At 34.6% G+C, this 24242-nt stretch overlaps 1 protein-coding gene across 5 annotated transcripts in view; it reads right to left on the reverse strand.

Moving 5' to 3' along the window:
* STRN3 (striatin 3) overlaps positions 1-24242 on the reverse strand; it is a 60478-nt gene that overhangs the window by 11064 nt on the left and 25172 nt on the right. Inside the window, exons 3-10 of one of the 5 annotated variants that reach the window (XM_038138505.1) lie at positions 23676-23749; positions 22963-23041; positions 22510-22689; positions 21924-22056; positions 20685-20826; positions 15308-15418; positions 8975-9115; positions 3881-4014 (exon numbers count right to left, since the gene is read on the reverse strand). In XM_038138505.1, the coding sequence (XP_037994433.1) occupies positions 3881-4014; positions 8975-9115; positions 15308-15418; positions 20685-20826; positions 21924-22056; positions 22510-22689; positions 22963-23041; positions 23676-23749 (994 nt within the window). Of the gene's footprint in view, positions 1-3880; positions 4015-8974; positions 9116-15307; positions 15419-20684; positions 20827-21923; positions 22057-22509; positions 22690-22962; positions 23045-23675; positions 23750-24242 lie in introns of all 5 variants that reach the window. The other 4 variants (XM_038138504.1, XM_038138507.1, XM_038138508.1 and 1 more) reach the window with 4 other exon arrangements.

Here is a 24242-nt window from a genome sequence, read left to right on the forward strand (position 1 = left end):
TTAGGGTTTTTTAAATACCAATCAAGAAATACATATAATGATATAGCATTTTGCTTGCAATCTTCTTACTTCAGAGTACCCTGAATACGACAATATTTTTACTGAGATTTAAGTTATTTAGCACTACACTGCATATTATATACAAGCTTCATAAAAAGAATAATCTTTCGTTTTAGGAAACAGAACAGAGTAGAATTCTGGAGTCCTGCATTAAACATAATTTGGACCAAACTATCGATTTACTTCCCTCCCCAAATGGACAAGAGAAGGGGAGAAAAGGAAAGGGACAAAAAAAAGGTATTTTCCTAGCAAATAGAGTCCCTTGATATTTTAAATCCTCATTATGTAACGTATTCACCCCCCTAGATAACTTATGTTCCCTCATGTATTTGCGGTGATCTGGGGCTTAGAGAAATTAAAGCCAAAAACTTGAAATAGAAATCCTTAATCCTAGCATAGAAATCCTTAATTCTAGCACATGATATATCCCAGATTATGCAGAAGACTTGCAATTTTTTGGGTGCAATGTGCATCCACACAACAATATCTACCACAGTTGTGATGAAAAGTCATTTGAGAAAAACAGAACTGGATACAGTGATCCTTATTTTTCAAAACATGAAAAGAGTTGATTCTTTTTGGGTTTTTTTCTGTTTTCTTAAAAGGATTGTTGCAAGGGTAATTTTGTTTTCGCAGTACAGAGAAATCTCCTTAAATGCAAGGTATAGAATTTACACAAGTTACGAAAAGTAAGGTACATTTCCTATTTTAAGCATAGCTTTGAGGTTTTAATTTTTTTAAAACAGACTGGAACATCATGGTTCTTTTACAAGACACCACATACACTTTATTAGAAATCTAGCTATATACAAAACAAATTTTAAAAAGTCTTTTCCCTATCCATGTTTCTAATGGATCTTGATATCCTTACTGCAAGAGAACAACTGATCAATCTTCAAAGAGGTCCTTGCAATCTTGAAGAAAAAAACTTAACCAGTAAGGTTTTCCAAAAAACAAACAACCAAAAAACCCAACCCCACTTCAGGAATAACACAGTCAAGGACTTAGAAAACGGTTTTGATGATTACAAAGGATAAATGTGAGATTATTTCACAAAATGGGCCAGAGGAATAACGGAAAACTAGTGAAATGAGACAGTATATATCAATGTTTGAAAGTGTGACATCTCCAAAGCTTCTCAAAACATAAGGTGTAGATGGACACACTGCCCCGCTGAGTCTGGATGCTCTACTGTAAGTGTGTATTTATGCACACACACACATACTGGCAAGATAATCAAAGTCATGACAACACAGACCACCTCACTAGCTGCTCCTCTCTTTTTCCATGGACTTTAGCAGGCTCTATTAAAGACCAAGATGGATCAAACAACCCATTCATTCTGCCTTGTAAAGCACAGGCAAACTGGACTGAAACTACACTTGAGCTAAACCAACACAAATAATAACTCCCTCCCACCAAAAAAAACAGGCATCAGGGAATGAAGACCTTCCTTGCCCCTGCAGTCAAGAGAATCCTAACACATTGTAAGGAGACATGCATTTCCCTATGTCAAACAAGTACTCCCCAACAGCAAACAAAAATTTTAGAGAAAAATAATTAATAATTTCAGTGTCTTTTTATGTTTTAATGTTACTCTTCTCTTGATAATGTTGTAACTTATTGGAGATTTCCAAGTTTACATGCTATGATAAAGGAAAGCTTTCCATTTTTCAGTCAGTCATACTGCAGAAAAACACCATTCTCTGGTGCTAAGGAATCAAAAAATATACAAATGGAGGCATCTGATTTGGCAACATTATTCCTTCAGCATGCAAACAACGACATGCACTGAGGTCAATTTAAGTAACTAGATAATTAAAAAGACACAACTTGAGATGACTACTGTTTACCAGATGACTGTCTTGGAGACAACCTGTGAATTTAATCAAACATACAGAAATCTTTTGAGTTATAATTGAAATTCTTAAGATTTACACTTAACCCTTATCCTGTATTCGTATCCTCTCCTTTTCAAAATACAACACTCATTAAGGAGTGACACATGAAAGCTAATGGAAGCCTGTTGTGGCTTGATTTATTAATACACTCTAATGGCTCACAAAAGCTATCTGAAGAGCATGGGCCTATTGAGAGCAAATGCATTAAATGGTCTGGTTTGAGGTTTTTTCATTGTTCTTGTTTTACTTACACATAGTGTCACACCTCCTTGTCTGGAAAAGGAGGTGACTTCACCTCAGCTTGCAAGGGCATTAGATTACGATGCCCTACAAGTACTGTATTACAGGTACAAGGCAAAATATGGTCTTACTGTGCTGCAAATCCATAGCTATGAGGGAACAACTTCAGCAATTAAAAACTATCATGGAGTTTTTAACCTAAAGAAATATTGTGATGAAAAACTAACAGCATCTGAATTTCAGTCTCTTCAAAGTCATGACAGGACAGTGTTGTCTTGAATATAAAAAAAAATTGTTGCCATCTGTGTTGTTTTACACTTTGTTTTTTCTGACACAATAAGTCAGAAGCCACTATGCATTTTTCAGCTATGCTTTAAAAGGAAGAAAATATCCTATGAGTACTGGGAAGAGAGGACTGGACAAGAATCAAGGAAACTGACAATCATGGTCAATCATAATTCATTTTTGGTGAATGGCCTAGTAAGAAAAACTCTACTTCCATCTTTTGTCTCCTGTATACACAAGATATTAGAGCATGAAATAGCCTCTTCCCACTCACCTCCCAAACCAAGCTGAAATTAAGAGCCTCAGGGGTTTAAGGGTTTCAGTGAAAAAATTTTGAAAATTCAACTACATTGAAAAAGTAAGATCAACTTCAACAGGATGATTAACACCTTCTAACCTTCAAGAAATGTATGCTTCTATGCAAATTTCTTATTAGCTCAGGCAGCACTTCACATTTGTGTATTTATCAGCTATTCTCTGCTTTAAGTTTCCCAAGAGCAAAGATAACCCCTATTCTGCGTCACTCTTTACACCACAAAAACTGTTTTGTCAGGTTTGTCACAAGCAGCACAGACTCTCATGTAACAGTTCTGTATATTAATTATATTAATATGTATTTTATTAATTAATATAATATATTAATTGCAATGTTTTCTGAGCTTAGTCCTGGCTTGCCACTAAACATCCCTCCATCTCAGAATAAGCAAAATGGCTATACACTGTTTTATAAAGAATTTGCAGTTCACAAAACACAGCAATACACTACAAAGCTGCAATCTGCAGTCAAGCCAACACAAGACTTTTTAAATACAATACTTCATGCAAAACTTACCTGAACACTTCCCTAACCAGCCATCCTATGTTACTAACCAAAGAAAAATTTGTTTAACACATTGGTAGAAGCTTAATGAATATGGTCAAAGGAATGTCAGAACACTCTGAGTTATAACAAAAATACCCCCTAAAAGCTTACATCTTGAATATACTACTATATATTCAGTCTGTGCTGTTAACATTACTTACTCATCAAAAGGAAAGCAAACAAATAAGTTAATATCAATATTTGTGTTCATGCCATGCCTACTCAACACTCCATTTCAATGTATAACTGTCATTTTGGTCATGTTAAGACATGAATATGTATTTTATGTCGTAACACATTCCCCCTCCCAGTGACAAAATCTGAATTAAATTATTCATGTAGAAAAAACCCAAGTCATCTCACTCAATTCTGGTAACCCAAATTACTTAGCTCATTCTCAAGGTGCTCTTCTATTCCAAGTAACAGCTTTTACTAAAGAAGTGCGTCAGTAATCAGATCAGGATTGAGGAGAGGGGACCCAACTACTACTGGTTAAACCGTATAAAGAATTTTAAAATAAAATTGCACTTACATCATAACTATAGTCTGCATCATTTGTTACTGTCAAGTCTGCAAGGTCTCCAAGGCCCAGTACACTTAACAACACATCATCAGAACCCATAATAAATGACTTGCCTCCTCCAGGTGGAAACGTTATTGGCTCAGCTACAAAGAACAAAACAGTTTCTTTAAGTCTCAATAGAGTAATTCAAACTGATGAAAAGCTGCATTATTCATCACTTAACAGCAAAGCAGAGTTTAAAACTGAACTTGTATGTACTACATACAGCCCCAACTAAAAAAAAAAAAAAACAAAACAACAAGAGCATGAGGACACACACACGTGCAAACACCACACACACACATTATACACACAACTCTTGTACCATGCTTCATCATTTGATTTCAACTTACTTTACAGAGGTGTTGATACTGACAAGTGACTTGACTGACATTACTTTACACTGCAATACCAAATGTACATCCCAAGTTTCCAAATTCTCAGCTGAGTTTTTCATTCAGTACACCATGCTTCCTGCCTTCTATCCACTTGCAAATATGTCTTTGTGTTTTATACTAGTCAAATATTTCTGCTTGTACACTGAATATTTTTTAATCACTCAAGCAAAAGACTCCTGCAAAACATCTCTTCTGCTTTGAGTTTTCTCAGACAACTGAAAAAATGAAAACATCTATTATTTATTCATTTCCTCTCTTAGTTTCTCAGCATGATTTTGGATTCTAATTTTAAAGTACACTCAACTGATACTCATGTTGTCTAGCTGTGCCTTCTTCAAATTAAAATTTAACATTTCTGTTAATTATCATTTAGAATGAATAGAAGTTATAAATAGCTATTCACTATGAATTCACATCTGAATAATAAAGTTTAAAATATTCACCCATATTTTTTACCCTCTTCAAGGATTCTGTAAATCTCCGTTAACCCACAAATACAGATTCAGCAATAAGGAATAGAAATGAAGGCTTAAACATTGTAATGCTTCAGCACATTTTAGAAGCTGCTTTTACTTTTCAGTTTTCTTTTCCCCTTAGAAATAGCAACACTTTTTAAGTAGAATATGTGAGAAATTAAGCTCTGTGTGAACTTCAGCTAAGTATAAGCATCTGCAAAATATGTTAAATTACACTTGACATCTTGAAAACCTAAACTTGCTTGACTTTTGAATGTCATTGATCTGGCAGAGAGAGTTATGGCCTCACTTTGATGCCACTCCTTATTTCTTATCGTCCTAGAAAACCCTTCAATCTCAGAGAAAACAGTTTCCAGTTTCCTGGGATTCTGTCTTCTAGAAGCAGTTCCAAACAAGAAGACTAATAATTAACACATTCCTGTTTAGAACACACATCTCCATTATTCCATATGGCCACTACCTGAATGGTAACCTAGGTCCAATCCACTCCCATGGAACGAAAGTGACTGAAACCAGGTGTAAACTTATAGATGTCTGGCATCACTGCTAGGGCTAGGCAAAGAGGAGCCAGTCTAGCTAGATCAAAAGACATCACTTCTCAAGAATAAAAAAGGTTTTAATGCTTCAGAACTATTGTACTATTAAGAAATGTAACCTCATTAGCATAGTCAATACAAGCATTTCTGAGAATCTAAGAGCACAATCTAAGAATACAGACTGCTGTTCCTACAATCGCATAAAAAGAGCAAACCATATTCTAACTATGCTCAATCACCTGTAAAAATATTCACATTCCATACAAGTTTGACTCATAAGAATGCTACATTACATTAACAGCCCAAAATGGCTTACCATGCCCTCATATGAATAAGCTTTTCATTTCCATTAGTAATTTACTAAAACTCAACATCTATCTGACAATCTACTACAAACCACTTATAGTTCAAAAAATATATTCCTACAAAACACCTATTTACTTTCCTGTTACTTCTATTTGATCTTTAGGACAGGCCCAGAAGGTTTAGGTAAGCCCTGTAACCTGTCATGCTAATTCTTTGTGAAACTAATGTCACCTGACCTTAAGAGATCAACTTTCCTATGCTTTATAATAAAAATTAAGGACCACCTCATCAAGAACTGCTACTACAAATTCATCAAGTTTTGTTTGCATAATTGATTATTTCTTCATTTAAAGCTTCAAAATTAATGCTTCAAAATTCAGAAGACTACTTCTCAATACTAAAGCTGCCCATATGTATGTACAGTGTGTTCTAGTGTTCTATAATTTATTTGTGAATTTTATATTTTAAAGTGAGGCATATTTGAGAAGTTTAAAAAATGGTTGCAAACTGCTTTTGCAAAAAAAGAAATGGCAGAATAGTAACACAATGAAAAATGCATGATGTTACAGCTACTAAAAATAAAGACCCACATCTTCAGATACCAAAACAATGCATCTATAGATATATGCAAATGATAGTTAAATAAATGACTTTTTAATGCTTTTCATCTAGGAAAAATACAAATATTTTTTTAGCACACAGTACAATATTATTCTCATAGCATAATATAAATGCTTAACTGAGTTTGCAATCAATAAATATAGAGTTAAAATGTGATAGTACAAGTTCCTTTGTAGGTCAAACTAGGTGAAATATTGAAATATAAAATTGTATAATTAAATATTTGCTTAGCCAATCTTAACCAGCACTTCTTACCTTCAAGTTCTTGACATCATACATAATCAAGTCAAAATCAAGCAGTAATACTTGTGCAAACTGAAACTGCTTTAATCTCTGATCAGATATGTATGCTCATATAGGCTGTTGTTGTCTACTGTACAACAGGGACATCTTAACCTTGTTTCCCACAAAGTTAATATATGGTACATCAAAAGCAGTTGTTCATACCCAAGCAATTAGCTGTTACTGCTTTTTTTCTGTCAACCTACAGGTTGACACTTCTGCAAGCTATAGATACTAAAAACTGAAAAACAACCAGTGGAGAAAGTAATTCTCTCTACACTGGATGGAAAATCATGTTGATGCCATTTCTGAAATAACAGAATATGTTGAAATGGAAACTCTAATTTCTCATGGCCAAAATTATCAAGTGTGATTATGGCACAACATCATATTTAACCAGGCAGTTCAGAGTGAAAAACAAACAAACAAACAACAACAAAAGACCCAAATCCAAACTCTCACACCTTTAGAGGCATGAAAGAGATATTCCAAGCCAGTTAGAGCTGGTTCCTCCCTGAACCCTCTTCAAGAAAAAATTATCAACCACTACATCAGAACTGTGATATTTCAAAGTGTGGCATAAAACTTCCATACAGTCACAAGAAAACTATGGTTTGAAAAATTCCTCAGCATAGGCTAGTGTATCCCAGGAATAAATCCTGAAGTTATCTGCAAAATCTTAGCATTTAGAACACAGCTGAATAAATAACTGAGTAAAATCTGTATTTGTACTGCATGGTGCAAAATCTGTATTTTATGATAACGAAGTATTTGGCCTTGTAACACATCTAGAAGAAATTCAAATACAACACTGCCTGTTTATTTGCAGCTTTGCACCATATGGTACAGATGAGAACTCAAAAAGCCACATAGCATTCAGGATAGAAATAGCAGAACTTACTTAATATTCAAGTTTAAGAACTAGGCAGAAAAGAAAATGAGCACATAAGATGACAGAGATATTAATATTATTACTCTTAATAAATAAAGAGCAAACTACACTGACAAGTTAAAAACACATGGACACATTAAACAGCATGAAAATATGAACATGAAAGCAGTTTACTTGAACAGTGTGAACAATCTTTACTTGAAGTCTAACACAGCATTTGTGCTACAAGAACCAGGCAATAAAAGTCAGTCCCTACCAAATTCAAATGTAGCATCTATTTCTTCAAAAGCATGGTTTTGTCCAGTATAATTTTAGATGTAAGGCTTCTACCTGAGACAACATCCCTGTCTGTAACAAGGTCTGTGTCTGTGTTGCTTTGCACAACATGTATGGCCTAAATACCTAAACATGGCTAAAAGGCAACCTAAAGCATGTAAACACTGAATCTAAAAACAACCTAAATATATGTCTACAAGTTTTAGCAAGTGGATTTTCATCTGTAGATTTTTCAATTGCACTCCACAGGTAAATTTGATACTGCTTCATCTTAAAGATGGAAATAAAAACAAAGATGAAAAGGAAGGCAGTAAATAAGATGACTATTGTAAAATGACAGTTTGGGAGAGCAACAAAAAAACCTCCTTGAAATTTGTTTTGGGGTTGTTTTCTGCTTGCCTGTTGACAGGCATTTGTGAGGCCAAGGGTGAAAAAGAACAGGAGAACCAACCAATTCCCAGAATCAGCAGTAATGCAAATTCTATTTCAGCTATAGCTGATACAGTGCCAGGGCTTATGGGCCAAAGATCATGCTAAAAGAGCCAAATCTGAATACACCTGAGTATTTTGAATGAATATGCTCTAAGCAGAGGGCAATTTACATAATGGTATTCTAATTTCAAAGCTAATACAGGAAAATCATTCCTTTAAAACAAAAAACTTTAAAGCCAAATAAAAGATTTTCAACGTTTTATATAATAGCTTGCCACTAATTTTCATCGCCAAAGATAATCCTGAAACTGAAATAAATACTTCGTAAGTAAATAAATAGTGTCTTTGTAAACTTGTGTATGTAGACCAAGGGAATTTTATAAAAGAGAACATTAAATTTGAGGAAAAGAGACTAATTAGTCCCATAATTTAAATTATCACTTTTCGCCTTAAAATCCAAACTGTGCATCAAATGTTTATACTCACCTTTTTTCCCCTCAATAAATAACCTATCTGTGAAAGGTTTTTCTAACTGGGGGGTGGGGGTGGGGGGGGGGGAATGTGTCTCCAAACAGGGATTCAATAGTGAATAGTGTCAGAATAGTGTCAGAACACACTGCTGTACACGAAGCTATCTAAAAAAACTTATGAAATAATGGTGAGTTATAAAAAGCCACAGATACTCAAGCCATATTCTCATAAAACCATCTGGGAAGAACTGCAAGTAAAATAATAATGTGGCAATCTGCAACTGCATTCAGCTTTACAGAGGGGATAATAAATGACAGTGTGTGCTTTCTAAAAGAAATCTCCTGAAATATAGTAAGTAGCTGAATTTTTTGTACCTTCCTCTGCTCTTGCACCTTCATGATCAGTCATTCTAGAAGAGGGTGACCTAGATTGATTAATGATTCCTGAAGGGATGTGGGGTATCTCATCATCGCCCAGATCAGCTATCATGTCGTGAAGTTTTGTCCTGTTGACTCCTGTAAATTAATGTCAGCAGCAAAAATTCATTTGATTGCTACCGCTTGACTTGACTGAAGTCTAAAATCCATTAAATAAGAATAATTACTGATGGGACCTCCTTAAAATAAATAGTGCTTTGCTTTTGTTTAGTAATATTTTGGAAATCAAAAGCAGGAGTTAATACACCAAATCTGAAAACTACATGCAAACAATTTAAATTCACTAAATCAAAGAATAATTCCTTTGTGTTCTGTAGATCTATTCTACAATTTCCTGTAGGAAAGAGAAAAAAATCATCTTACAGCCCTACTGGAAAGTCAAGTCAAATACTAAAAGAACATTCACTATTAAACAAAAAATGTACGAATTAAACATTTTCTAATAATATTACACAACTTTAACTATACTAAACAATTTAACATTAAAAAACAGAGTGCTAATTAAAAATAAGCTTAAAAATGAGAGCAAAAGTACAGACAACTCATAATGGGGGTGCAACAAACAATTAACTTTCCCTGCTTTGAATGGTATTTAAATTGTATGAAATGTTTGTCAAACACAGCAGCAAGAATGCTTCCACCACTGTATGAAACTGCACATGTATATTATATTGAAATTATTATAAAAGCAAGCTTCTAGGAACAAAGCATTCTGAATTATATGTACATTTAATTAATATGTAGACATTAGCAAACAAAAAAAGTATAATTTAAAATATCTTTAAATTACTAAATCCACTCCTGCTTTCACCTTTATAGCTTCCACATCAAAAAGTCAAGCTTCAATTATAAAGTGTATTTCAGGGAGAGAACCTCTTTAAAGAAAACAATCCATAACGATGAAAGACATAGCCAAATTTCAACCAATAAAACAGTGCTTCCTGGGACTGCAAGCACTGATATTGTAGACCATTTAGTAAAGGAAACATTAGTGAACAAGTTCTTATATTGAGGTGACATTTCTCACATTTATTAAAGAGGAAATTGAAACTAAACCAAAGCCTTTATTGCCAAAAAAGTAAAATGCAAATGTTATGATTACAGATGACTTATCAAACTCAGAACCGTTATTCAAACAGTTAAAAACTAAAATATACTCTTTCACAAAGTATCTGATCATTTCAGATCTTACTGGTTTAAATCAATGTGTTAAAAGTAAGTGTCCATGAATAAGAGAATTCTCTAAAGATAATGGAGAGGGATGACAACAAAAAGTATGTCTTGAAGAAGAATTACAGGAAGCATACCTCACATACCCCTAAAAGGATCCTACATAACTATTTTCATTAATATTTGCAAAACTTTCTCACTTTGCCAAGTAATAAAACTCCCTATATTTATGTTTTTCCTGCTTTTGGTATTTTTTTCTTTCCCTCAAAGAACACTTAGTATTCTAGTTAAATATACAACGAGTGCTATCCCAGAAGCAATCTGAGAATAAAACTGGCTTACAAAAGCTTTCCTCATAAAATAGATGACTTGCGCAGTTAAGTTTCATTTCACTCTCCTGTAGGAAGAATGTCTAGAAACCTGTGATCCCAGCTGAGGAATTGAAAGTAAAATAATAATGAAAAATCTTTTCTGAACCAACACTCTTTTTTTCTAACAGGCACTATACTGAAAGGATTTCAGTTCTGAAGTATAGTACTTAATATTGCAGCCAGCAGGTGAGATCTCACATAAGAAGTTACTTTTATAATGGACAGATCTCTACACCACACAAGACTACAAAGCTTGTCTTATCTTTATTACAGTCAGCCATCAGCCAGGCACCTATGGTGACCAGGAGCAGATATATTCTTGAAGCTATTATAGAGCAATCAATAAAATGACAGGATAAAAGTCATGACTGGGACCCTAAACTGTTTACTTTAACGAACCCTTTGCTTTCCAGATGAAAACACCATTTGTCTTCTCCACAGTGATATGCATGAATTGTTCAACACATTGATGTAAAATGCCACAAATAGCTTATGAACACCTACTCTACCTAAACTGAAAGCATCTTCTCCAGGTGCTTTCATACCAAACATATGAGCATCAGAAGTTTCTCTCGAAGCATACTTGGAAGAAACTAAAAGTAGCCCCTCTGCTCTGCTATCTTTAAGCAGCCATTCATTTAGTTTGTCACTAATTAGGGGACTGATATCCTTGCCTTTTAGTGTTTTTCAGTATGTTTGGGCACTTCTTTCCTTTAGGCATAACCTCAGAACAGTCCTCAATCATCACACAATACAGAGAGAAGTTTACAAAGGAGCAGCTGCTGTTCTGAACAACTTTTCATGCTGAAAAATGTGTAAGCATTCAAGACTGTGCCAGCACTACAGAAGACTGCACAAGTTTCTGCTTTCAAGTAAGTGCAAACGTACCTTCATGTAACTGTTCAAGTATAGTATATGTTACAAGAAGATTTTTAAAGAAAAAGAATGTGCCATCCCTGCATAAACAGCTATGTTCAAGGCACAAAATGGGATGACCCTTTTACCCTCAAAAAAAGCCAAGGACAAAAAAAAAAATTGACCTGGTATGAACAGAAGCAAAAGTTACAGTACCATCTCAGTGTACTGTCCTTCAGAGATCAAAAGTCAAAAAGATAACTGAATATTCAGTGATGAAAAGTTTTAGTCTGAGAGGCCTTAAGCAGAGTTTTATTAGGTGGAAGATGTATTAGTCCCAGTCTGAATATAACACAGAGATTCTTACATGTCAAGAAGAGGTGATGGTAATGAAGATGGTGAAATTCAGATCTCTTTTCAGTCCTATCAACTATTATACTATTTTCTGAAATCAAGGGTAGGAAAGTAAACAGTACGGACACTGCTTTGTAAGTACAGAACAATTGAACTGAAGGAAAAGAGCAGAAATGCTTAAAAAAGGTGCAAAAAGCTAAGGAAAAACAGTAAAAGTATCTTCACTTAACAGTGACATATACATATATATACAAGATGTGAAAACTTTCAAACTGAGAACACATTATACTGACCTCATAGAATGAAATGAGGTATGCAACACCTCCACTATCACACCCTGCAAAGGTGACAGGCTACATCTGAAAAACAGTCATCCCCTGACTTACATACCAAAATTGATCTTATCAAATTTGGGCAAGAAAGAGGCCTTAAATTCAGCATATTACTGAAAAGAGAAGCCTGCTTTTAGAGAAATAAAACCCAACTCCTTATCTATGTATCACGGTAAGTCCTAGATAGGTGTGCTTTGTTTCTCTGCTTCTGGGGTTTTTTAACACAAGAACTCTTCAATAAACAGATTTTGCACTATTTTACAGCTTACACTGTAAAGGAAATTTAAGTTGTAAGGTGGTGGATTTTTATGATTGTTTTGGTGGGGCAGTAGTTCCACATAACATGATGACTACCTGGACAGACGCCCTCTTTCTCCCCAGCAAACAAGATTACTTAATGAAAACATATGTGCTGAGAGAAGATGACCTTAATTAATTGTGGTCCACCCAAAATGAAACATGAGGAGACAGACTAGAGAAGTATCAAAATATAGAATCAGATCTACTTCTGTTCACTTATTTATGTGTACATGTGGAATGAAATTTTCCATACCTGAGGCCAGGGCTGTGTCTCCCTGGTTATGCTACAGTGTAAATACAGATTATGGCAGTTACAGATGAATATCCAACAGAAGAAACCATAAGAATGTCTGTCTTACTATGCTGTCTTCAAAGTATTGCAAAGATGACATTTAATGCACATTTGTTTGACATTTATGATGATATATATTACCATGCAGATAAGCGCTGATGGTACTCAAATTCTGATAGAAGTCAAAACAATGAAGAGCAAAGGAAGAGATATGTATTCAGGAGGAAGTCCCCAAATGATCAGATATTCAACATTATTTTCAGTTTCAGAATGTTAATAAGCTGAGGAAAAAAGTCTACAAAATTATATTTAAATAAATCTGCCCAACCTTGAATGCATACTTTCACTCTGTCTATGGAGTTTGCTCATCCAATTAGTTCAGTGATGTAGAGGCTAATTTTCAATCAGAAACTATCATGAATGTGATAAGCCAACAATCTCACAAACCACCTTTTAAGACTCTGTGATCAGGGTTTCCCAAAGGAGAACTCAAACTCAAACCCCAAAACGCTAAACAATGACTTATGTCAGTTCTCAGCACAGTCACATACAGTTGTCTCCTAAATACTGTCTTCTGTGAAACAAAGATTTCAAAATTCCTCTAGATGAAGAAAACTTTGTGCTACTTTGCAGCTATTATGGTTCAAAATGCCTAACATGTAAAGAATTTAATAAGAACATTTCAAATATAAGAAGTTCATTTTGGTATTAAAAATAAATTTCTAATCCGACCAAATATTTCATGCAAATTTGATGTCAACTGCTGATTTACATGTTACATGCTGATATACATTAGCATGCAGATGACTACTGCAGGCTCTCATTAAAGCAAAGACAAAAAATCTTTGCTTTGTCAAAGCTTTTATGTTTATGTGTGTGTACAAGTCATGCAAAAATGCTGAAAAAACAACCAACATACACTAACTGATCAGTAACTGTTAGGTGTTACAAAGTAAATTCAAATCTTAATAATCACAGAAGTCATCAGTAAGTGTTGTATTATCATGTAATTTAGTTAGTGTATACCCATACAATTTTTCAAACTGAGGAAAATTTTTTTTACTAGTTATCTCCAGAAATTGTTAAAAAATACTTCCAAAATAAAAGCACAGCAACCATGGGAGCTTCTCTAAAGCAACATGGGATTCCATCCAAAGGGATCTGGACACGCTCCAGGAGGGGGTCCATGGGAACCTCCTGAGGTTTAACAAGACCAGGTGCTGGTGTTGCACCTGGATTGGGACAAGCCCCAGTATCAGCACAGGCTGGGGATGAACAGACCCAGAGCAGCCCTGCCCAGAAGGACTCGGGGGTGCTGCTGGCTGAGAGGCTGGACATGAGCCAGCCAAGGGCACTCCCAGCCCAGAGAGCCAAACGTGTCCTGGGCTGCATCCAGAGCAGTGTGGGCAGCAGGGCCAGGGAGGGGATTCTGCCCCTCTGCTCTGCTCTGCTGAGAGCCCACCTGCAGTGCTGCATCAGCTCTGGGGTGCCAGCACAGGAAGGACATGGACCTGCTGGAGTGACTCCAGATGGATGGAATGGATTTAAACTAAAATGGTAGGTTTAAATTGGATATTAGGAAGGAATTCTATACTGTAAGAGCAGTGAGGCACTGGAACAGGAGTCCAGAGAACATGTGGGTGCTCCATCCCTGAAGTGTTCAAGGACAGGTTAGATGGGGCTCTGAGCAACCTGGTCTGGTGGTTATCCCCACCCTTGGTAGGGGGGTTGGAAATAGATGATCTTTAGTGTCCCTCCCAAACCAAACCATTCTATGATGACAGATTTAATATCACCTTATGCACTAAGAACTTTATAGTTACAGTTGATAACATAATTTCCAAAAGCATTTTTATCAGGTAGTTCAACCCTGAAGTTTGGTTTAAACTACATAGTTAAAATAGGTCAACTGGTCAGAAAACTCTGGGAGTAGAGAGATATCAAATAAAATGTTGGTAAAAGCAGAGAAAAGTGAAGTGCATTATAAAATAAAGATTATATCTTAAATAAAGCCACAAAAAAGTTCATATTTACATTACAGGCATTTTCTAAGTCTCTGTGCCTGGGGCTGTAAAAATAATTACAAGCCCATAAATAGCAACTGATTCAAGTTCATATTAAAAAAAAAAAATCAAAACAGAAAACCAAAGAAGTAAATAAAAAAACCCCATACCACCACCCCAGAAAAAGCCCAACAATCACCACTCCCACAAAAGTATCATAGTATTATACTTTAAACAGCAGATGAAGTTTAAATCTTTCAGAAAACTTCTTAGAGTAGGCATGTTCTCAAAATGCAAGTTGTTCATTATTTTTACACTAACATTTCTATGCATTTAGTTTTCTTCACTTCTTTAACCTTGAATTTTTGTCTTTTCAACATTTCTCATTTATGAAATACCTGTCAAAGGTTTTGACATATTCACATTCAGCAGGTAGAAAGTTAAAGTTGGTTGCCCCCATTACAGAAAATGATGCTTAATGAAAAAAAAACAAAAACAAAAACAAAACAACAAACAGAACTTATGAGAAAAAATGTCTTCTATATAAATATGCAAAAAAGTGTTGCATTACAAGATTCAGAATCTGCACTTACTCTTTACCCCTTTCTTCCCCTTTCGTTCCTTCTTGTACTGTTCCTTCAGTTTACTTATTAGTCCCTGGTCTACATCCCAAACCTCAGCAGTTGGGGACAGGTCATCTTTGTCTACATGCAGCATATTATTAAAAGAAAAAAAATCAGCAATTGGCAATGCAAGCTGTTGGTGATTTACTGTCATAGCTGTATAAGAGCATTAATAAGAGTTATTAATAAATCTTTATTTTAAAGGTGCAGTCTCCGTTTTAAGTTTATAAAAGACCAAGTTTCATTTCATACAGTTTTCCAAGGCACTGTATATTATCAGTTACATATTTGAAAATTGCACGTTAATTTGTTACCAAGGAGAAAACAAATTAAAGTTCATAAGTAACTGTTTACGTTAGATACTTCAAAATACACCAAAAAAAAATCATTGGTATTTAGAAACAATTACTGCATCTTTAGAAAGACAGTGTTAAGAAATTATTCAGCCAGTGTTGAATAAGCAAAGAAAAGCATTCATGCTGTATCTCTCATGAAAATGCAAGCTGAGTAAGTCAGTGCCAGTTTATTCATGAAGACCACCATGCATCCTTTCGCATTCATTCTACATGCACAAGAAAGAAACTTTGCTCCTATATATAACCAGAGAAACATGGCTATAAATACAGTTTTTCACATAAAGATGAAGAAAAGTAATTTGCATAGGTGGACATCCCACTGCATTCCAGAAATTAAATCATAATTAGCAGAAATACAACATTCCACAGTAGTCAGAAGACATATATTTTTCTTTTTGACACATACTGCAGAGTTATTTATTCTTTATGGAAAATCAGTTCTCCACTTTTCTAAACTATCCATCTCAGTCATTTCTGGAAACTCAGAATTACTAAAAAGATAAACCTGTTTCAATGACAAGGCAAACATAACATTTGCAGAAGTACTTTTGCTAGTAGACAACCAGGCAGCAACCACATTTGGTTTGTGTGCCAGTTCAGCTTTATACTCACAAACTCTTTAGGCATGAAATCACAAGACTTAGTTCCTCAGTTCCCAACTTCCAATCATATTTACAATACGATTGTACCCATTTTTGAAGTTATAACCATTATAATCATGAGGAGTCATACACAGCAGAAACGAAGTAACATGCATTTAAAATAAAAATAATAGGAGTTATTTCAAGCACATGTTTCATGACAAAACATGACAATGAATGAGCAGACAGATACCCTATGATACTGATGCATCTGCCACCATTCAATGACAATCTTGATCAAAGAGGTGGAATACAGAGATGGCAAGGGCAGCGAAACATGAAACGGGAGCATAATGGCAGAGTCCCCTGAGCTGTCCACAAAGAACTCTGGCCATGAGAAGGATACAGTGACATCCTACACCAAACTACAGCTACATCTACCAAACTGCAAACACAAAGACCTCAATCTTTCTGATCACTGGGCCTGAGCATTGACAGAGAGGAAAAGTGATTACTCAGGAAACACAAGAAGCACAGAAAGGTAAGTCAGAGAACATGTCCAGTCAAAGAGGAAAAAAATCAAAACTGCTAAAACTCAATTAAAAGAAAATTCCATTAAAATCTAATTAAAATTAATTAATAAAATTCCAAAGCACCATTAATAAAATGAAAATAATCAGCTAGGTTGCAGCATTGCAGAGAAGGATTAGGGAATTAAACTGAACCAGAAGATGACCACATCTAACATCAATGTAATGCTATTCTAAAAAATGTCACTTTGGTACATTTTAAAAGGTGCAGTGCATTAAACCGGGACAGTGCAGGTAATGGCAAAATTGAAGTAACATGTTCAGTCTATGTTCTACACTGAAGTTTAGAAAATGTCTGTAGAGTACAAAACAAATAGGGCACTGAATATAAAGACAAAGAATTTGAAGGAACTGGGCTCATTCAGTCAACAGAAAACAGGAAAAGCAGAAGCCTGCAAACATAAATATTCAAAACCAACACTGTTGGCTGCAAAAATGTAGGCTGCAAATAAAAAACTAGATAAAACACAGACTCGGATTATCTGGATAGGCTGTGAAATGAATTTCTAACAGGATTTTTAGGAAAACCCAACAGTGTTTCTCTCCAGCACGCCTAGATATATTAGGCCATTTCAGAACAGAGCCATGTAACTACAAGACCTCTGCAATTGCCCCCAGGAGTGACCTTCTTTGCACTAAACTGGTACAGGACAGCACAGAGGACCCTGGATGTCCACTGACCTGTATAACTGAGTGAAGAAAGGCCTGTTTATATTTTTATGTTTTTTAAAAGTTTTTTTGAAGATGGCCCAAGAGACTGTGAATTTCAGTCATATACTACAACCCAGAATCTGGGCACAGTCATTCTCTGACTTATGGTCCATCTGTAAAGAGAACTTTTGTGCTTCATGGGGAAGAGAAATCCAGTGATGAATATGTGAAACCATAAGCAGAATAAACAGACTACATAATAAGTGACATCTGCAATATGTAGCACAATATATAACAATATGTACATATTGCTGTTTGCTTAAGCAAACTGAAGTTATAAATGCATTTTTTCTTGATATTAAATCACCACATGGAATTTTTTTTTAAATTTAAAACTGTACTTTTTTTTTTAGTATGTCACATCACTTTGACTCTTAACACTGCTTGAACTTGCTCATCTTTTACTATTTTGAAGATAAGCTGTTCCTACATAAAACATGTTCCATGGCAGGACACTTTAAATCACAATGTTTGGAATTAATTTAAGACTCAAAGTATGTTAACTAAGGCACTTACATAAAATATAATGTGTTCATAAAAAGCCGTAATACAGCAGAAAAGCAATCCAAACGTCAAAACACTCAGTGAAAGGTTTGAAAAAGTCATCAACAGCAAAAATGTAACTATCAAATTTGGTGCTGAAATATTTTAGGATATTGAAAGTTGGACCTACAGATAATACTCTGCAATTAAGTACTGCAAATATTACTAAAGCAAAACTAGGCAATATATTTAGAGCCTAAATATCAGATGTCTTCCAGATACGAAATAAAAGCATTATAACTAATTAGAGAAGTAAATATTAACTTTTTTTTCAAAATGCTTAAATGTTCGCCAAGGTAAGAAGTGACAGAAGGAGACTAATGACAGGAAAACAAAAACAGGAAGAAAGAAAAAACTATGAAAACAAAATAGAACAACTACTACATTATGAAGAAAAATTTGGATTTTAACTGGAATATTTAAGCTCATGACTGATGCAATTATTTAGGAAGTAATAGTACATATTAATTTAAATTAAGTTTCCCGTCAACATAAATAACTAACTGGATGGACCTGGATATTTCAAGTAACGAGTTTCACAGAGTTTAAAATAACTAAAATAAATTGGTTTAGGCACTGTATTATTTTATTTTAGAAGGCATTTAAGTGGGACAGTATTTAAAATGTTATTTGTGGCAGTTAATAGAGAAGTCTTGTCATATTTACACTGATCTTTGAAAAGTAATACAATCCCAAGATCTGATGGACTGTATCCTTAAATGCCCATTTAAGGAAAGAATATCTGTACTAAAATCAGTGACATATGTGAAAAAAATATTGCTACTAGAGTTGTAGCCATGTCTTTGACTGATTTAAATAGTAAGTCAAAAAATATACAAAAAACGTATGAAAATTGTCTCCATACAGCAAAATTGACAACCTACTTTGAAAGATGAAACTAAGTTTATGCTTTATTTCCTCCTTCCCACTTTGTTGTCTCAGATATAAGTTTTTTGGCAGCAATGGGATTGCTGCAGTTAAATCAGCTGTCACAAGTGTGTACAAACTCCTAAAATGCTCTGCTCACTTTGCTATGGGTTCATTTAAAATGTAATAAACATTAAAACAGCTCTATGAAAAGTGTGGTGGGTCAATTAGATTTTTAAAACACACCTTAAAATTGGGTAACTACTTGAGAAAATGCCAGACATAGAACACACTGGAAAGTAATCCTTGGAAACAATGACTTGGAATTTCAATGGACAAGCTAGTTCAACACAGTAGGTTTCAGCAGTCTGCCATGGATAAATCTTTGACTGCATGAATTACAATATCAAACTATCTTGCCTGTTATATACAATAGTAAGGCTGATACCAGAACCACAACTTTCTACACCACTATATATTTGAAGGGATGTTGCAAGCAAAATCAAAAACCTTTGCTTCAGGTGCTATGAGATATCTTTTACCAAGAGATCTGCCTGTGTGCCTAAATGAAAAGATCATCGAGAAACTGTTCAAATAACATCAACTTCAAAAGGGAACAACAGCAAGCAACTAAAACGATACTAAAAATAGACAGATATTACCAAAATTAAAGGAAGCAGCTTGCTCAGCTTCACCTTCCAACTAGAAATAAGACTGAGTTTTAAAAATAAAGGTGACTAATCCTTTGATACTAGTTTTTAGGAAAGAATGTTTTCAAATCCTTGTTACCTTCAAAATCAAGATTGTATTATTTTCCTGGAAGATAGGCCATTACTCAATTTTTGTAAATCTTTATCTTTTCTTTGCTCACTGGATGTTTATTGAAGTATGACTTCCTTGTCCCATAAAACGCTCAAACAACATGATCTAATGGCAGTTTGGGGCTCACAATTTAAGACTTACATAATATAAGTACAAAATTGGTTGTATCACAGTTCCGAAATGAAGATAGTAAATTTCCCATTTAAAGGCCAATATCCATTACTTGGATCACTATTCTTTTTCCTATACAAATTTTCTCCTTTCAATCTCCTCTTCTGAAATATACAGGTTGAAGAAATTACTGATTTAACATATTTTGTTTCACATCAAGTTACTAATAAAAAGTTGGGCTATTAGAAATGGTTTTGGTTTTGTTTTGTTTTTTTTTTTACTAATACAAGACATATTAGCAACAACATCTAAAAATCTCAGAAAAATAAAATATTTAATTGTCTATTTTTCAAGTACATCCAAGAAATTAATTTAACTTAGGTACAAAAGTTTGAAGGTCCTGATAAGAAATAAATGAAAAAAAAAAAAAAAAAGAAAACTGTATTTGAAAGCAAATTTAATCCAGGTATAAAAACATTCAGAATCCTAGTCTTCCTTATCTAACAAAAAAAAATTCTCCTCTTAGTTTTGAAATCAGAAACAAAACCTGAAAGAAATGTGACTACAATTGTACTTGCACCTACAACAACATTTATAAATATATATAGGAAAGTTTCACCATATAATATATCATTTCCTAAACATCAATGTTTTATCATCACATTCATCCACACATCCACACCATTTCAGTAAGCATTACAAGACTCTCAAGAAGTATCATGAACAAGTTTTCCTTTATATTTAAATGCTTTTATTAGTGTCTTACCCCACTCTGTTCCATCTCCTGAACTTCGAGCTTCTCCAGCTCCCTCACCATCTTCAGCTGTCACTAAAAAGTCAAATTCTTTCAAAGCTTCTTCAGTATCAGGGTCATCTGTAAGGTCAGCAGCTAAACCTTCATTACCAATCTGCAAGAAGACAAATATTTTCCTGCATTTGAAACATAAACAGATTTTCTAGTCGTTTAGGTTAGAAGATATATAGGCTATTGTCACTGAGTAATTTGTTGCAGGGGAAAACATTTTTCAATATAAAATGGAGAAAAAGAAACTGTGATCTCAGTTGGCTTATCAAAACAAAAAGAGAACAGGGCAGTCTGCTGAACATTAGGAAATAAAAAGAACACTGACACTAGCTTTAGCAACAAAAATCCCATACACCTCAGCCTTCACTTTTTTTATTTAACACAAGAATTAGAAAACTTCGTTAATTTTCTTGCCCTATCAATAGCTCTGCAGAGAGGCAGGGCAGAGAGAGCTTACAAACTATGCCTTCTACTGGTCCAGAAGCCTTTCCTTCTTTTGCTTTCCAGATCTATTTCAGTATTAAGCGTCAGCTTGGAATATAGAACATTTTAGCAAAACTGTCTTTTTACTATCTCTAACCATGTCTTCACCTTAAACTCTCTACTAAGGCATCAGTGAAAAGTTTTACTTTATTCTTCAGTTCAAGAAATTTTCCACTTGAGGTTATTTGCAAAATGTTCTTACTTTTACAGACCATTTAAAAAAAGATAACTATAAATTATTCTTTTGTTTTCTAATAAAAAAAGCTTTGTCAAAAGTCAAAAAGTGAGTGTAAGATCCCCATATACGCTTAGAGATTTACTTGATAATCTTATTACCAGACTTTTTACAGAAAAAAAGGGATTCAACTCAATGCTTGACTAATCTCTTTACCAGAAGTCCAAGGTATGGTGAAAACCCCTTCCTGACAAATCAGTTTGGGAGATTTAAGGCTTGCATCAAGCCAAGCTCATACTGCCAACTATCCAGGAAAATCCAATTCAGCATTCATATTTGCAAACAGCCTGGTTAGTTGCTTTGAAATTTGCAATGTAATGTATTAAGTAAACCACCACATCTATTAGTAACGCATCTGCGCATAATCCACTCTGATAACAACAGTGCAACAAATACTTTGACATTAAATATTTCTATCATCTCCAGAGAAAAAATTCCTTTTTGAAAGGGAATTTCAGATTATAAAAAGAAAAAATTTTTACTTTGTGTTTCTTATTTATCCGATGCTTTTCTTTTCCTTCTGCAATATCTTCTATCATATCATTCTCCTCTTCTTCATCACTATCATCCGCGTTTTCTAAGAAATTGAATGTTTCAAGAACATCACCAGAATTCCTATATAAATAAAAACATTAAGAGAGAATCCATTTTACTTGCTGAAGAGATTTAGAAGCTTAACCAGATTAAACAAAATTCCTACTTGACAGCTTAAGAACTTTAAAAACCAGCAAAACAAGGAATAGCTGAATGAAGAAGTTTCTACATCTAAGTCCTTATTACAAAAGCACCATTCAACAGACTCCTTCCTTCAAATAACAACTCCAAAGTGATTATATTACATAATTTAACACCAACACACAATTTTCCTGTATATCATGTTAGCATAACATACATATATGTATGTAATAGGTGTCTGTGTTCATATGTATAAAAGTTCATAATGGTTTGTGGTCAGCTACGCTCACAGGTGCTCACAGGCTCTCCAGCCAAAAGTTCAATGCGAACTGACCTGCACATATCAATGACTAAGCAAAACAAACGTTATGCTTATCTTATCTCTTCCCTTACCTTTTGATTTCCTGTCCCTTTTGTTTTGACGAAGGAGATTCACCCCCATTCAGGATCTGTTCTAAGTTCTTTGTCTCTACTGAACCATTTGGTTCTGAATTGGAGAGCCCAAGCAAAGACCTTACCCGCTGGGAGCGTACATCCAATATTGTATCTGTATAACCTACTTCCTGAAGATACCTAGATATGTTAAGAGAAGAAAGAGAAAAGGATATCTGAAGAAAAACGAAACTCAGTATTCACTGTTAAAAATGAATGTTGTATCATTTAAGGAAAAATAAGCTTTGCAACCCCTCTCACACGGAAAACCTTACTCTGTACTGCTTAAAGCTCAGGACTCTGAGGTCCTGAAGAACAAATCACTATTTACCCACCTCAGTTACTCTGTTTCACAGAACTCCTCAAACTGCAAGGAAAAGTATGAATACACCAATACCCAACAATGCTACTTACTGTCGCAGTAACTGTCTGCCTTGCTTCCAGGTCAATTGGCTATTCTGAGGTACTGCAGGAACCTCTGTATCTTTGGTATCTTCTGAAAGACACAGTGTCATAGTTAACATCATACTAACACTGCTTTTAGACACAAACAAAAATTCCCATCAAGTCAGGAATACGCATAATGATCTCTAGTTTCAACTGAGTATAAATGTACCCAAAATGTGGTACTTGTAAAACAGAAGGGGAGGGAAAAAGAAGGGGGTGGCATATAAATCTGTAGACCACAATTTTAAGGCACACTATACAAATACAGGCCCAAAGACTTCCCGAAGACCAACACTTCAAAAGAAGTCAAATGCAATTCAACTTATTAAAGAGCCCAGCATTGTTAGGAGAAATGCTTTCTTCCATCTGCAATACTTTGAAGAGCAAAACTGATATTATCAGCTTGATATTTACAACTGCAAAATTAGATGCACTCCAGAAAAGCAGTTAGGATAACCTAATTTTTTCTTCTTTGCAGTATTTTCTTTGAGTTAAGATAAAAACATTCAGAGCCTCCTCAAATCAAAAAAGGTCAATTAATTTTGATTTTCAGATTAAAAAATATTTACCCCATTTGCCCCATAACTTTCCTATATTCCTTATAATGGACCTAAGAGGGGAGTGCAGAGAAGAAAGCTGAAATAAATTAAACAGACAAAAATTTATTGTAAAAAAGTTACCTGATTCAAAAGTTGGCATTTTCAAGTCACCTTGGTTCAATTCTGTGCCATATTTTAATTTATGATATTTTGCCCTGAAAAAGTATGCAGATGTTTATCAAATTAGTAGACAAGATTTTGATCAACTCAAAACATTCTACTGTTGCCACTTAAAGCAACCATACCAACATAGTACAATTAATCCAGCTAGAACTGTTGTGGTAATTCTTGCACCAATTATTTCTGATCTTTCAAGAACACAGTTTTGAGATAGTATTTTGACAATTACTCACAACTATCAAGTAACTTACAAACAAGAGTATAGCGTGTTCTCCAAGAACATGGGGTTTTTCCTGTGTATCATCTAATAAGAGAACCTTTCAAAAACCAGCATGTTCAAGAACTTAGCAGAAATAATTTTTCCAGTTGTACCACTGTCATAGGTAGCAAATCACACTACAATGAATGAACTTCTTATTTGGGGTTCCTGCCTATCTGCCACTTTTGATTTCCGCTTCAATTTGTCTCCTGCTCCATCTTTGCTTATGATACGTATCCCTCAGAAAAGCCATGTTAGAGTGATTTCTC

This window comes from Motacilla alba, chromosome 5 (genome assembly GCF_015832195.1).
Source record: "Motacilla alba alba isolate MOTALB_02 chromosome 5, Motacilla_alba_V1.0_pri, whole genome shotgun sequence".
NCBI lineage: Eukaryota > Metazoa > Chordata > Aves > Passeriformes > Motacillidae > Motacilla > Motacilla alba.